Source organism: Zosterops lateralis, assembly GCF_965231275.1.
Source record: "Zosterops lateralis genome assembly, chromosome: 3".
NCBI lineage: Eukaryota > Metazoa > Chordata > Aves > Passeriformes > Zosteropidae > Zosterops > Zosterops lateralis.
Window position 1 is genome coordinate 25,301,935 of NC_139764.1, and position 16,376 is coordinate 25,318,310.

The following is a 16,376-nucleotide window of genomic DNA, read 5'->3' on the forward strand; positions in this document are numbered from 1 at the left end:
TTTTAGATCTACAATCAAGACATAAATGTAGCTCAGAAAATGTTTGAACAAAACCATGGACAGAAACAAGCCAAATTTAATTTCACGTTATTTATGCAGTACTACACCTCTAATTTCTTATCTATTTCCTTTAAAGTGAAGTTAATGGTTGCCCAAACTTTTAGTCCCTTTATACACTGTGTTAAGTATTTTATTCTTCCAACTTGGGCAATTAAGAGAAAACCTTATGTTTTTGTAAGGGCAGTATTTTCCGCACAAGCACTTAATGAAGCAGAGTAGCCATAAATACTGCAGAAAGTATGTAGGCAAAGTACACAGGCTTTTATTTGTGAAAGCTGTCCACAAGTTCTGCCAGGAGCTGTTTCTCCATATGTTTCCAAGGGCTTTCTAAGGAAAAATTATAGACATTTCTCTCTTCTTGTCACCAAGGTCTAGGTTAATGTAAACAAGTGGCCAACTGATACCAAGCTGAATCAACATCAGAAACTTGAATTGTTGTGGTTCAGCAAGCCAAAACACCTAGGATCTCTAATATCTGAGTCTATGAAAACTATTACTAATACAGGGTATAAACTTCAGAGAAACAGAAATATGTTCTTGTCAAATGGAGATTTCCTATAGAACATGTTGACAGAATTTAAATGGCATCTGTTCTTGAATTCCCATCAAAAAATCTCAAAGAGTTTGCCTAAAGTTTATTCAATAAATAAAGTTTATTAAATAAATAGGTTTATTTAACTATCACTTAATTTACGTGAGGGTAAAGCCTCCATTTTGGTTCACAGCACTCAAGAGAAAAAAAACAACTGCTCTTAATTCAAGATCATGTAAAAGACAATTTCATTCACAACCATATTTCTGCTTTGTTAATTTGTCAATAGCCACCATGATGTTTCACAACTGAGAATAGCAGAAAGAAAAACATACCACTTACTATCCAAACTGTTGGGGGAAAAAAACAAAACAAAGACTACTTTCTGTCTTAGCAACTCTATCGTTATTTTGAACTCTGTGAAAGGGAAGTTGAATGGAGAAATTAAGTCTCAGCACCTTGTGATGATTTTCATAGCATCAGATGATTGTAAGCAAAACTGCAATATGAACAATTAAAAAAGCATATCATCAGACCCATGAAAATATCCAAAGGACATGGGTTTTCAAAGATACTTCCCTTTCAACCATCACACAAGTATTTAGACCATTGCTAAAAAGACTTTCCAGTATTGACTCTTCTCAAATTCAGACTGTTCTTTCTAAAGAATATTGGCTTTTTAAAATGCCATTATACTTGCTTTCCCATATCATCCTCTGGATAGGTAATGTATAATTTCTCTCCATTTTCGTGTTCCTTTCTGTAAATACTTTTCCAGAATAAGCTAAATGTTATTTTTTGGATACTTATCTCTGTTACTGTTAATTTTAAGTGCATAAATGAATAAAAAAATTACTTCACCAATCATATATTGACAGTTCAGCACCCTGTCATATTTTTTACTGGATCATGTTTCAAGTTAGCATACATCAAATTCAACATACATCAAATTTTAACCCAGGATCCCAGCTACTGGTCCTCTTCAGGAGTCTGCACCACTGGAAGAAGAGAGTTACTCTCAGTGCTCACAAATGCCTCTCTGCTAGATGTCACCCTTTATTTCACATAAATCTGACAGCTCCCTGCAGTTTATGTGTATTTCCTAAACTGCTTCAGACAATAATCTGCCAATGACTGATGAACACAGTGAAAACTGGAATAAGAAATTAATAACAAATACCTGAGGGCTGTGTTATTTCCCATCAGCACCACTTGGATATGACACATCTGTCTACAGTTTCAGAGGAAAGACAGGAATACAGTAAAGAATGTACAAGATGAATGAAGAGTTTTAGTAGATCAAAGGGTCTTGAGCAGCCTATTGCCAATCAAGCCCTTTGCATTCTTCTCTAGCACTACAATTTGAACTTAATCAAATTGGAAAAAATTGCTGCCTGTTTACAAATTGTTATTTAAAATGGCTAAAAGGAAGAAAAAGACTGAAAGCCTTCTTATTAATAAATATTTACAGTGACTCATAAATATTTTTACAGGTCACTATTAATCACTCTGCAATCAGGATTGCACAGAGAACAGATTAAGCAGAAATGGGAGACTTCCAAGACAGTCCCAACTCATTAGTGATAAGCTCAGTGGGGAAATGGACACATCCCCTCCTTCTCCCCCAGCTATGCAAAATTTCCACTTTAGATGTCAAGCAAGAGATTTAATATAATAAGAATCTAAAACAATGCATGCTTTAGGGGGTGCACATTGCTTCTTTTCTCCAAATGTCTCGGCCAGCCCATGTTTTGGGAACCTTGCCCATAATAAAAAAGCATATCTGTCATCCCGCAATGACTGGTCAGCCCCATGAGCTTCCTAAAGAAGGACAGGACATTCCAGTGAGTCAGAGCCTGCTCCCAGTCTCACAGGGACTCCAAATAATGCAGTATTTGCAGAAAGTTATAATGCTAAGCAGTTATACTAAACAAACATTAGGAACCAAAAAAACCCCGAAAGAAATTAAAAAAACAGAGACCAAAGACTGAGAAGATGTGCAATTGATAATGGAACCCAGGGAGATGCTTTCGTAAACAACTGTAATCAGAAACAGCTATTTTAATACAACACATGTAATGTAAAAACATGTAATTCTTTTAATCTAAAATGAAAAGATATTCCCACAACAGCTCTTTCCTTATCAGACCCCTGGTAAGATGCCCAGTCATAAATGACAGTTGAAACCAGGGAAATTTTAATAATATTAATTCTCCTACTGCAGCCATGTCACACTAAAACACAGGGAAAAGAGGAGAAAAGCACAGGAAGTACACTTAGTTACATAGTCAGCTACCTAGTTTGGCCACTTACCAAGAGATTCTTGTGCTCAGTCTACAGAAAATCAGATGGCTGCTTTCAAGTCAGATACAGGATGATACACTAAAACCACATATATAAGTGTACATGTGTGAAACAAAAACACCAGCGAATCTGCATTTAAATTTATGTAAACAGCAATTTCAGCTTATAAAATGCACACTCAATAATTATTTCCACCAAGCTCTCCTCAAACACATCAAGGATTTCTTGTTACTAGAACTTCATCAATTGCCTGGGTTTTGTGCTGTTTATTAAATATAAAATTTAAAACTTATCACAAAGTCGTATAGAAACTTTTGATTTTAAATTTGAATTTTGTTTCTTTATTATTCCATCTCACCCTACACCCATTCCCAAGAAGCCCATACAGCCTTTGTCACAGGCCTACAGTGGAACAGAACCAGTGACCTGACAGACTGGATATAATTTTATATAATGAAACAATCAAAGTTATAGGCACAAGTCAACAAAGAATAACTTTCTCAAATGAGCAACTTACATGCAAGTAACATTACTGACTGGTGAAAATTTAAATCCACACTATCTTCTGCAATATTCATACTACTACATTTAAGTCCTTTTTTTTAAGAAGTGATCTCTCACATTTATGAAATAGTAAGACACAACTGAAACTCACAGAGAGACTCAGAATTCATGGTCAGCTGCTCTGCTTGCTGGAAGCTAAAATAAACCCTGATCAATGTATTTCCAAAACTCATAATTGATAATAATTTTCTCTCTCCTTCCCTAAACACTCTGTTAGGAACGACTACATGTTTCCTTAATTTTTTAATTAAAAAATGACAATGCCCCAACCCACAAAATATTTTTCCTCACCTCACACGATTTTCTTTTCCTTGCATCTTAGTGTCTCTCATCAACTAACAGTCACAGTGATTATGCTTGTACATCAACAAGCTCTCAAGTGCAAAACCACAACCCTATCAGTCCTGAGTGGTGGATGGAGAAGGGTAGAAGGGGAGAGGGCAGCTGTAATGTCCTTCCTTCCCACAGCCACCCACCCTGGTCCCTGATGGGAAACAGCATCAGGGCGCTTGGGAATTCAGCTCCTCCTTTTTGCACAAAGATGTATAACAGATTACAAAATTCTGTCCAAGAAAAGTGTCTATTTCATAACTCTTAATTTTATGGAAAGATGTTCACAATTCTTGCAACATAATACACCTAGAAGCAGCACTGCTTTGAAATCTGTCTATGTGCTAAAGTTATGAAGAGGAAATTTCACGAAGAATTAAAGTTTTGTCAAGGGGAAGCCAAAGCACATACATCCAACAAGGTTTTAAAATCTTATATTGTTTGACATTTAAACTAATTTAAAAAAAACTTTCTAAAATATTAAGAAATCACACTCTTAAATAGAGCTAGACTTCCATTAGTGAAAAAGTATACAAGTCAATAAAGCAATATCCATTTACTCCTTCAGAGCATTCAGCCCAGAACATTTAACACTAAACAAACACTGTCAATGCCATGGTACAAGAGGACATAAGGTAACTCAATTCTAGATCATTCTGAAGAGATTACAGGTCTTTGAAAAAGGGAGAGGGAGGCAAAAGGGAGGTTATGTTTTTGTTTCATACTTAAAACGTTACCTCCCGATTACCTCCCTTGTTAATCAAAAACATGCTGTACATTCTTTCATCTTAGAAAGTAACCATTAAAACAGACCTATCTAGCTCTTTTAAAAAAAAATAAAAAGTGAGGTAATAAGCTGTGAATCAAAGTGTTCCCTTCCAAATAAAACATCTGCAGGGGGAAAAATAGCTTAACAGAACTGCAGATAGGTAATCAAGTGCCCTGGTTCAACAGGGAGTAACAACTACGTGCAGAGATTGAGATTTGTCCTTGCAGCATTTAATCCTGCTCATACTGTGCAATTCATCTCGGCATGGTCAGAGCAACCACAGCTAAACTCCCACTAGATGGAAAATTCCACTCGAGCTTTAGTAAAACTCTTCACAAGCCCAACTTGAATTCTTTCTGCTCAACCCAGTTTTGTTCACTGAACTGCTTATTTCCTTGCAAACACAATATTCTGTTCATCTTCTCAGTGCAACAAGTGAATGCCACTTCCTTGCAGGCTCAGCCCTGGAAGGGGTGTTAGGACCAGTTATGGGTCACATTCACCTTTTCTCTCCCACCATGTGGCTGTATCCTTCCCTGACACTGGTACACCATCCTTGACAAAAATCTCATGGTAAGGCATGGTATGGCATGGCAATTACATCTTATAATTGCATTGGACTACCATGTAATTAGTATGTATGTGCAGATGCTATAGAACACAACAGTGCACTGAGCAATTCAAAGAAACAGTTTATATACACGATTTAATGACTTGGTACACAGGGCCTTTGGCACCAGACCTTCTCTTTGATGCTCTCTAATTGGTTACTTCACAACGACCTACATTACCACCTTCTGAAGAATAACCAAATGAATAGGAAACAATTTTATTTTTGTTCATTTGCTATTGCATAATGAAAAATAGAAGGAGAAATAGAAGAGAAAATAGCAATGTATTTTTTTACCAAGATAAATCATCCCTGCATATTCCAACAAATGCAGTCAGAATGAACAGAAAACATTCAAACAACAAGGGTGTAAGAACTGTATACAGAAATATAGCCAGTATTTCAACACACTGACTTACATCATAAATACACTTACCTCTGCATAATCCTTGGTATTGTCCCCTGGCAACCAAAAAAACTTCAATACTATGTAATGAGACAAAAAAATGCATGTCTGTACACCCACCTACAACTTTTTACCACAAATACCTAATAAATTTCTGCTAGTTTTACACCTGCATCCACAGCATTTACTACCAAAATCAATGGAAAGGAAATGTAGAAAACATCATCTTTATCTGCTGCATCATTCCTCTTCAGGAACACATTTAAAGGAAATGGTCTAACACTACAAGCGTCTTCAATATTCCAGGTTCTTAGCTTTAAGATTTTATTTGGGTTCTCCCTGCACATCTCCTGAATGAATTTAAATAACCTCAAGATAAAAAGCTAGCTAAGTTTGAAAAGTTATTTTGCTGGTGTATGTACCTTGCAAAAAGTAGTGGTCATAACAGAAGCCAAGACAAAACTAAAAAGTCATAACCAAAAGCTTATCAAAAGTTAATCTATTAGCAATAACCAAAATGATGCCGAAACATTACATTAAAAAAAGCATTCTCCAGTGCATTAATAAAGGCATCAAAACAGAGACAATTACTGATGTAACAAATAGTTCTAAACATTTCCCCAAAAAGCATTTAAGATTCAGACATGGCAGAAAGCCAAATATATTTGTTAAATACAGTGTATTTAAAAACTCCTATTACAGGTTTTTTCCTTTCAGAAAAAATGGTTATTGGTATTTATTCTTGAAAATTCATAGAACATCATAAAAGGCAAGAAATACATCACATCTGCTGGGAAAAAGAAGCAGACAGAGATGCTATTTTCTAACATAAACAGTAGTTAAAAAAGAATTCAAAGATCTTAGAATAACAACTTTGTCTTGTTTCACTATTAGATGAGCAAGCACAGAAGTTTCTCACCCTACTGCACTGAAGCTTTCACACATATAGCAAGAACTCCTCTGAAATACTGGTGATGCTCATTTCCCCCTACCCACCACAACCCTGGCTCCCTTATGAGCTCCTAATCCCCAAAAGGAGGCATACAGAGTAGCAAAGTATCTGCTGAATATCTTCTTGCAACCACCATATAAATCAAAGTTACACTCTATAAATACTTGAAAAGTCATCTTAGAAACACGTTAGATAAAGGACAGATCTATATCTTTATCTAGCTACCTGTATTCATGGATGGATATGGAAACAGATACATACACACTTCTACAAATCTGTATGTCAGACATTATTACATTTATGAGTTGCAAACAATCATTCTCTAGGACTGAAGAAACCCATCAGAAGCTTGTATAGCAAATCTTGCATTGCTAAAATCTGTCAAGCTCATCAGTTTTAATCTACCCCTCTCAGAAGCAGCAGTGATTCCATACAGCACTTGCAGATGAAAATTTACAAACAAGTCACACAAGGATTAACATAAGTCAATATTCTTTTTAATTCTCTAAAACAAGTATTAATAATATAAGAAAGTCCCACCAATGAATACCAATTTTTCCTTTAAGGATTAAAACAGAAGAGAAGCTTAAAAAGGCATTTTATCTAAAAAAATTCCAAAGACTCAAGAAAAAACTCCCATCACATAAGAAACAACTATGAACTCACCATACCTTATAATAAAGGGGACAAACGGTGCCGTGCTGAGCGCTGAGTGAGAGCCATCCATTGGAGATGGATACAGTCTTCCCAGGATTAAAAGCAAAAGAAACAGGCTTGGATGGATTTTCAAATCCTCAGCTTCACTAAATAAAAATTTGTAAGAAGCATTTGGTGAAAAAAAGCATCCTCCTTTATGCTAGTCTTGAGCCTCTTCCCCAAAAAACAGCCTTCTGTACCTCCGGTTCAAGGAGTTATCCTAGGCTGATCATTACACAGGAGTGCAAACCCTGCTGGGATAAAACATGGCAGCCAGTCCTTCTGCAGGGGACCCCTCTAACGAAGACACTCCTGGCTGTATTGCCTTCACTTTCTCACATTATTGCAAGCCTCCTTTATTCCCAAATGCGGTGAGCTGCCTTCATTTTTAAACAGTATTAAAAACATGCACAGATAATGTTTCTCTATGAACCAGGAAACTGAGAGCTGAGTTGCAAAAAAGTGGTTTTAAAAAAAAGTTCTATCAGTTTGAAAGGCAATGTGTGTTTAGTAAACTACATGTTTTACTAAAGAATAGTTCTTGTCTTTGACACCAAGAGTTTACTATTCGTATAGTAAAAACAATCAGAAAACCAAGTTAAAATCAATACTTTTTGATTTATTTAACTACTAATAATAAGATACTAATCTTAATCCACATTGAAAAAGCATTCAAGACCAACATTTCAGAGGGCAGTTTTCAATCTTTTTCAACTGAAAAACTTTCCAAAATTTGCTAGTGATGACACTGTCGCCTTTTATAACGTCAGGTAGAGTGGGTTACTGTGCAGAATATACACAACCTCTTTTCTTAGAACAGAGACTGCAAAAAAAAACCCCCATGAAATGACTGGTGAAACTCCTGCTTCCAACTGTCCAACTCAGGCCCATTAAACAGTCAGCTGAACCTCGCCCATAAATCAGCTGCTCAGTTTCTACAGTTTATATCATAGCATTTTAAGAAAAAACAAAGCCAGCACTGGTTTACTTTGAAAGTTCATGAACCTGGAGGTAACAGCGTCATCCCAAATGGTATCATCTGCATTGATCAAATTGTAGCTCTCAGCCACCATTTGTGGAGTCTTTAAAACAAGATCAAGGCCCTTCCCTAGAGTCAGTGTGCCACAGGCTGGGAAGTGTTCATGTGGTGTTACTTGAGGCCTATGACCCTGTATCACTTAAACATGCTGGGAAGCCTCGTTGTTAAATGTGAGACACTCGAACACCCGGGTTCTGTTTCCCTGGAAAATATAAGTTCCTTAACATCTGATCCTAAGAACACAGCAACTCTTAATTAGTCGACAGTAGTTCAGTCTTCAGAGACTAAATGCAATGTGCCAAAGTTAAAAGAAAAAAGCCTCAGCAAAAACATTAGAACTGTATCATTTCAAGAAGCACTGATGTATACAATGGCACTAGGCTATGTACATGACATGACTCAGTTTAACCTTTTCACTTCACTTTGTATTTCAAAGTTTTTGCAGACATCATCTTACCTGTTCAAAGTGTTGGTTACAACCTCTAACTGCTTGAGAAGGAAAGGATAAAGGCTTGGAAACCGAGAGAAGAACTCCCTTCCTGTCATTCTGCAGAAACAAATGAAAAAGAGTTATAATTAGCATTCTGCAGTAATTGGTTACACTCAAATATCAGTTTATTTGTTGTATTTCTGATGCCACAGTGAAGCTGAAGAGGCAGAAGAATGACACACACACACAATGAACTCTCAAATAAGGGCAAAATATTTTCATGAAAAATGGTGAGAGTGTAGTTTACACAAGTTAAGTAACTGTCTCTGTGTGTGCTCACTAACACTTTGTCAGCTAAACTGATCAGGCCCTTATGGGAAAAAGGGATCTTAATCACACTAAAAAGAAAAAGACCCAACAGTTTAAATTTCGACACTATTTTAATGATATTCTGCTTGAACAAGAGAAGACAACATTTGCTTCAGCATGGCTCATGCCCTAACCAACTAATAGAACACGCTTAATAGACATGTACTAACAGATACCCATAGCATGTTGATACTAGAAAGCACCTCAGAATAGGAATTCACAGGAGATGTGAAAAATGCAGTGGCAGAAGAATCTGAGCTTCCATTAGGCCTTTTTCCACAGCACTGCTCCCAGCACATGGCAGTAGTGACACTGCAGGCTACATTTCTGCTTCTGCAGATGGAGCAACCATGTTCAAAAGAGTGATGTACAAATACCTCATGAACTCATCCCTAGTTAGAACCAGTAAAGCTGCACAGCTAAAGCTGCAACACCAAACCAATTCAAGCTAAAAAGACGTAAGTAGAAATCTTCTGTATTTGTTTAACAATCTTTTGATCAGATAAAGGATGGCTTCATGGTTTATATGAAACCATTCAGCATCATCGAAGCAAGAACCACTTGAATGTTACCGTGGGGAAGCTCTAACTGGACATATATGGTATGCAGATAAAAAAAGTCTTCCTTTAAAAATAAATAAATGAAAGGCCATCATTTAGAAAAACAAAGCTGACTGCAGAGTTTGCTTGCCACAAGATCAACCAAGATAAATGTTCCATGTTAGCATGACTCCAGTGCAAAGCTTCCAATAAGCAGACAGATCCAGGTTTGGAAAAATAACACAATGAGATGGCAAGACTGAATGTGCGTAAAAATAAGCAGACGAAAAAATCACGCACGAGTAAACGAGCACATGGCAAACATCAGCAGAGCTCCTTCCAGCACTCAGCTAACATAACATGCCTTAGCCACAGACCACAGAATAAACACAGCAAAACCAGACTGTTAGGTGGAAACAAATGTTCAAAGAGGGACAGGAAACTTTCCCAAGGCAAGTAAGAAAAATTCTGTGAATATATATAATATAGTGAACTGCTAGAACTAAAAGCAAGGAATATGCAGTAGCTGTTATAGCTACGAAGAAGATTTCAGATTTAAAAAATACATGGAAGCATTAAAACTGTGAATTGATATAAACTGAAGAAATGAGGATAGTTTAAAGACATCAATATAATAATTGGTTATTCAAGCAGAAGACATCTATGCAATTTTGTCTAACCATGTCCTCAAAACTGCTTCAATTTTTTTGCACATATAGTATGTAGCAAACTGAAGATGCAAAGCCAGAGACAGCACTAAACCTAAGATCTATCAGGTCAAACAGCCCATCCTACTGAATTTTCCTAGGTAAAACACTAAGAACTCTGTATTTAAAAAGAAAAAGTTCTATCCAAAAATGCTGCGACATCTCCATCTCTTGTGCCACAGAGAGCAACATGTAAAAGCAGAATTGGGGTCAAGTTTCCTGTGGAATGGATGGGCACTGCTTAGAGATTTAAGAGAGGAATATACACAAGTAGCACCTCACGAGTACTTTTAAGCAGGTCCATTTTCAATGTATTAAAAATTCAGCAGCCACATTTGAATCAATAATAAATAATGGAACTGAATATCCTTACAAAGCCTCAAAAATTCTTTGCAATTAGCATGGTCTCATACATCTTTTTGACAGGGAAAAAAAAATTGTAACTACTGAAGTGGGTAACTTACATAACCTACATAACCTCCTACTTGCTTTACTGCTCTAGAGCTTATTGATGGGAGAAGGTAGCCTAATCAAAACCATTGAAGGCATTATCTGCACAGAAGATGTCCACAGGCATTTTCAGACAAAAGGAGACACAACTGTCTGAGCAGATTGTTAAAAGGGCCTTCAGTTCAGAGGGGAAACAAGAAACACTACACATTATCATAAGTGCTGCAAAATTAAAAAGCATGCTCAAAATACAGAGCATTACTTTAAGTGTGAATCCACTACTTGGGGATGTTAAGGCAAGGAGATGCACAACTGGGAATAAGCAGGAAGCAAAATAGCTAGACAGCATGGAACAGAGGAATTTAATTGTTTCATTTTTTAATGCTGACCATGCTTTTTGCCCCTGGAAATATGCACATACAACTATTTGTGTACTGTAACAGACTGGAACAACAAAAAAGTATAATGGTTCTGCTCCTCAAAGCTGTTCATGACACTAAGCCACATATTTTATATTAATTTCATCAAAAAACATACTCCTCTGAAAAACAAGTACTAGCACTTTGAGATATGTCCCATGCATGCTAGTGATATAAATAGATTCATACATGTACATAAGCACAAAAATGTGAATTAGGCTTCACAAGTAATAAGTTATCCATGTCTTTAAAAAAAGACAAATCCCTGACATATCTATAAAAGAAACATATCAAGTAAATGTGGACTAAAACAACCCAAAAGCCACTGTCAACAATCTTCATGAAACAAACTTTTTCTTCCTATTCTAAGACAGATCTGACAGGGAACAATAGGTTTAAATTAAAAATACAGATAACTACCTCCCATTAGTCACCGACATAGTTCAAACACAGATTTTTGGCAACAGAGTTACCATAATTAAAATCTTAAACCAAACATTCTGCAGATCACAAGATTGTACATCTACTCCTCCTAAAATGTGTTTATTAAAGAAGTAACTGAGAAGAGCCCTAAGATATTACTATTTTACCTCGTGTCCAGCTGAAACTATTTTTATATTGCTTCAGAGAGCATCTTTAACAGTATGTTCAACCACAGACTCTGTAACAGCATTTTCTTTTTTCCCCGTTTTTAACTTGAAGAAGTACAATTTCACAATCCAGAATTTCAAACAGGATTACTGAGACCCAAACAATGAGCTAGTGGAAGGTTATTTACTAAGAGAGGGAGTAAAACAGAAAAGTTATCAATGGGCTGATGATGCTTACAATAAAATTCCTCTCCCTAATGTAGAACATCATTCAAGTACATAATTAAAATGATGCTTTGATGTAAAAAGGCTGAGAGAGAAAATAATGGAAGCATTCATATCTTACTAAATTCACTTGTAAAAATAATTTGAAGAATTGCATGCATGCAGAATACTGCAGCACTTAAGAAGATGCAATATTTACATCTCAGAGAGTTTCCAGTTTAACTCTGTCATTGTTTTTTCATGCAAGCAATTCTGTTCAAAAGCCAGACGACAGAGTACAACCCATTCACAAAAGGTTTCATTTTGATGGCTAGACACAGCAGTCATGGTTAGGCACTCAGAAGAAAGACTGACAAAGAAAGTCTATGTAGAGAGAGACATACACAGGTTTCTTTGCTATCTTCATTCGTTCTCCCCAGCTAAAAAGATGTTCCATTAACAAGAAACAGTAATAGAGAGGTATCTTCTGTACCATGTTATATGGTATCAAGCAACACCCACCACTCTTAACAATCCTCTGTGTGCCCTTGAGTCAAATCCTTCCTCTTAAATAGATTCTGGAGAAGGCAAAAGAGGGGCAAGAAAAATCTTTCACTGAATATAGAAGTCACATCAATTGGCAAGAAATTACTTTGAAGGCATGTGATGATAGGAAAGACAGAATTTAGTAGCTAGCAACAAGCACTTGGAAAACAACTCAGAAAAATCATAGCTAACTTACAAAAAAACAACTACTGATAGGGGTAAAAATTTTTAAAAAACCCCAAAAAACCTCAGACTAAGTCTATAAAACTTCAAGGGAAAGTCTGGTTTAAGCATGATACACAGTTTAGAGTGTTGGTAATGCTTCCTCAGAAAAGATGCAAAAATCAGTTTTACTTTTTTCTGAAATAACTCGGAAGCCCTTGTTATGCTCTTAGAGGGTCAGCAGTTCTTCCATTCACTTAGTACCAGTTCTTTGGCTTTATCACTTTTCAGAGCAGAACTTGGAGTGGCTTAAACTAAGCCAAGAATCATATGCTTTAAAGTTTTCATGTGCTTTGCTTGTGAAGATATCAATAACATCAAACTTCCAGAACCAATTCATAAATGCTGCGGAAAACTGTGACATCTCCAGTGATTACACATTGTGCTTGTCTCAGTAGCAACTTAATGCTACACAACTCAAGGGTTAACTTCTGTGTTTATTTAACTAATGTCTTTCTAAAAAAATATGCCACCTTTATACATAACAAGTGGGTGGATATTTAACTGCATTTAAAAAATACATTTAAGAATAAAACCATGGACGCTGCAGTGTTCTTTTAAAAACTGTGCTGTACACTTAAAAGAACACTCTAGGAGATTAAAATTCTGCTGTGACACTGGGGCATACATATCATTTTACTGTGACATGTGTCAGAGATTACCTGCTTCTGTTCTTTCATTTATTTTTCAGAAGAACGAAGCTTTATAACCTTGTAGGCTGTTTTTAGTAACTGACATATAAAAGACCATTTGCAGCAATTATGTTCATATTTGAGTATAGCAGAGGTGAGATTTAGAGACAATCTTCTGAGGACAGCAAGGGTTTCTGATGTTCTTTTTGAAACACAAATACTGCTAACATCTCACGTCAGCTGACAAATGCATGGTCAGATATTTGACAGGGTAAAACAACACTACATTTAAAAATAAAAAAATAAAACTGGAACGTGAAAAAAAATATAGACAAGACAGACTTAGATCAGGACCAAGAATATAGTTTTGATGAAGTTACAGAAATATTTTTAATTGTCTCTTGTAAAATCTACTTGTGTTATACCAATCCTTACATTGGAATAAGTAACCTCATGTCAGATGATCCTTTATGCTAAAGAGCAGTAATGCAGAAACAGAATCCAACCTACTCTTGGCACTGCAAGGACAACTGCTGCTTAAAGAACTTGAAAACCAGGACAGACTTTGGCAAAACTATCACTCAAAATGACAGATTTATATAGACAATATACATTTTACATAATTGTTTCTTTTGACATCACTGAATTATGAAAAAATCCCGCAATGAAACTTAACTGGGCTAACCTGACTAGACTAGGTTTTAGTTGCCCATTTTAACATTTGTGTTCTTTCCCTGACCCTTATCACTTATTAAACAGTTAGATGTTGTCTCAAAATATAGGAAGCATATTTCCTTGCTAACAAAGATAGATTTCAGAAGCATAAACTCAAAATAAATGGGAAACAGTTTTATTTCAACTACACAAAAATAAACCAAGAAAAAAAATGTATGGCAGATTGATTTATGCTGAGGTTATGGTAAAGACCAAAGCTAATCTGATACATACTTTAAGAATTACAGTAATTTTTTGCTCCTTTAATAGGACTAAATTATATGACAATCATCTGCTTGCTGTGACAGGATGAGTAACAGTAATAAAGGTACAGAAAACAGACAGGTTATAACTACAGGGAAAGCAAAACTCAAAGAATTTACCATATTTGACTCAAAGGATAATCTTATCTTGTATTTTAGAACACAGCAAAACAGCATAATATTATACAACTACAAAGGCAAATATGTAACATTTGAAATTATTCAAAAGTGGTAATAAGGAGAACTATTCATAAAACTACAGATTTTGCACTTGGGATGAAGAATCCTGAGCATCAGCACTGAAAACCACTGAAAAACAGACTGAAAACCAAAAGGCTCAGAAACCAAAAGCCCCAAGAGAACAAATCTATGGGTTACAGTGGATGCTGAGCTGAGAGCAAGCCAAGGGCACATCCTCACTGCTCACAAGGCAAACCACAAATGGAACTGCGCTCGTTAGAACAAAGCAGCAGCAGATCAGTGAGGCTGCACACAGAATCCTCCATCATGTTCTGGTTTGCAAAGTCCAGAAGAGATGAGAACACACAAGAAAGACTTCAGCAAACAGCTGCTCAGATGGGCAGGGCCTACAGCACAGGCCCTGTAAGAAGCTGATGGAGCCAGGTTTGTCCTGTTTGACAAAGAGAAGGTGCAGGGTAGATCTCTCAGCAGCCTACAACCACTTGAAGGAATCAAAGACTAGAGAGCTAATAATCTTCCTGCAGTGGCTGCAGAGAGTACAGAAAGGACCACTGGTCACAAATCATAGCTTGGAAGTTTTAAATTGGGCAAGGGGAATGAAGCATTGTTACTCAGAATAGTTATGAAATGTCCTTGAGATTTTGGAGGTTTTAACTCATCCAAAGACACCACTGACCTGATGTAGTGTTGCTAGCTGCCATACACTCATGGGAATCAAGGAAACAGGACAAAGAGATCTCTTTATAGTTTGTATGGTTCCACTTAGCTACTTCCCCTCTGCCACTATGACTTTAACACTGCCTTCTTAAAAGATCAATGTTTTTCTCGTCTTCCTGCATTTGCTGGCTATCACAAGCCACTGCAAGTACAGTAAACAAAAGATCCTGCTCAGAACAAAATTCTTGAGATTTAACAGTTTTTATTAAGTTAGTAACTTAGTCTTTAATTCAGCACAAGCTATTATTTTTGCCACATTGTATGACAGTATTTAAAATACTAGCTTGATGTAGAAATAAAAACAATCAGTTAAGTTTTTATTTCAGAAATAGTATATATTTATGAAAGCTCTTGATTATCAGTCTCTCTGGATGACCACCAGAGAACCACCACTATTCTTACTAAGAGAAAGAGACAACAACAGTAGGCACGTTCCTTTAGAAATAAAGATTATATACAAATTTAAATTTGTCTCAGATAATTTTGTTTTAAAGAATATACCTAAGAGTTAAATTCCTGAAATCACATACTGTCTCAGGACTCACAACAAACTGCTTTCAATAAAACATTTTACCCGCAAAAGAGAATTTTAGTGCTGCCATAGAAGGCAAAATGGCCATGTATTTTGTGGGAGGCTACAATGAAGCCTGGAAAAAACAACTGTTAAAAAAAAAAATGGTGTAATGCATTGGCTAATAAGCCCAAGAGCAAGGATACAGATTATTGCATACTTGTTTTTCTAGACCTAACATGATACAGGACACCTCTTCCATGACAAAAAGGCACAACTCTTCTGTAACCTCATCAAATCACTTACAAAAACCAATTCAGATTTCATTTATACCCTGCATGACATGGAAAACACTATGAAGGGGAAAGAAGCATCATCATAAAGATGTGGGGTTTGGGCCTTTATTAAAGATGTAGTGACTCTGTACCTTCAATAAATCTAACACTTGTTTTTTTAGTAATTAGAAAACACTTAAATCCCAGAACAGTAAGCAAAATAGTTTAAGTTCACTGACTTGAAAAAAACATTCTTTTATGATACACAGACCTAAAATAAATACTTTAAAGGAACTAAGAATACGCCACTATATCTTGGTTTTCA

At 36.1% G+C, this 16,376-nt stretch overlaps 1 protein-coding gene across 3 annotated transcripts in view; it reads right to left on the reverse strand.

Moving 5' to 3' along the window:
• The window catches only part of THADA (THADA armadillo repeat containing), a 151,823-nt gene that overhangs the window by 92,623 nt on the left and 42,824 nt on the right, over positions 1-16,376 (reverse strand). Inside the window, exons 27-28 of one of the 3 annotated variants that reach the window (XM_083857543.1) lie at positions 8,720-8,809; positions 7,199-7,330 (exon numbers count right to left, since the gene is read on the reverse strand). In XM_083857543.1, coding sequence (XP_083713669.1) covers positions 7,199-7,330; positions 8,720-8,809 — 222 coding nt within the window. The remainder of the gene's footprint in view (positions 1-7,198; positions 7,331-8,719; positions 8,810-16,376) is intronic. The other 2 variants (XM_083857544.1, XM_083857545.1) reach the window with 2 other exon arrangements.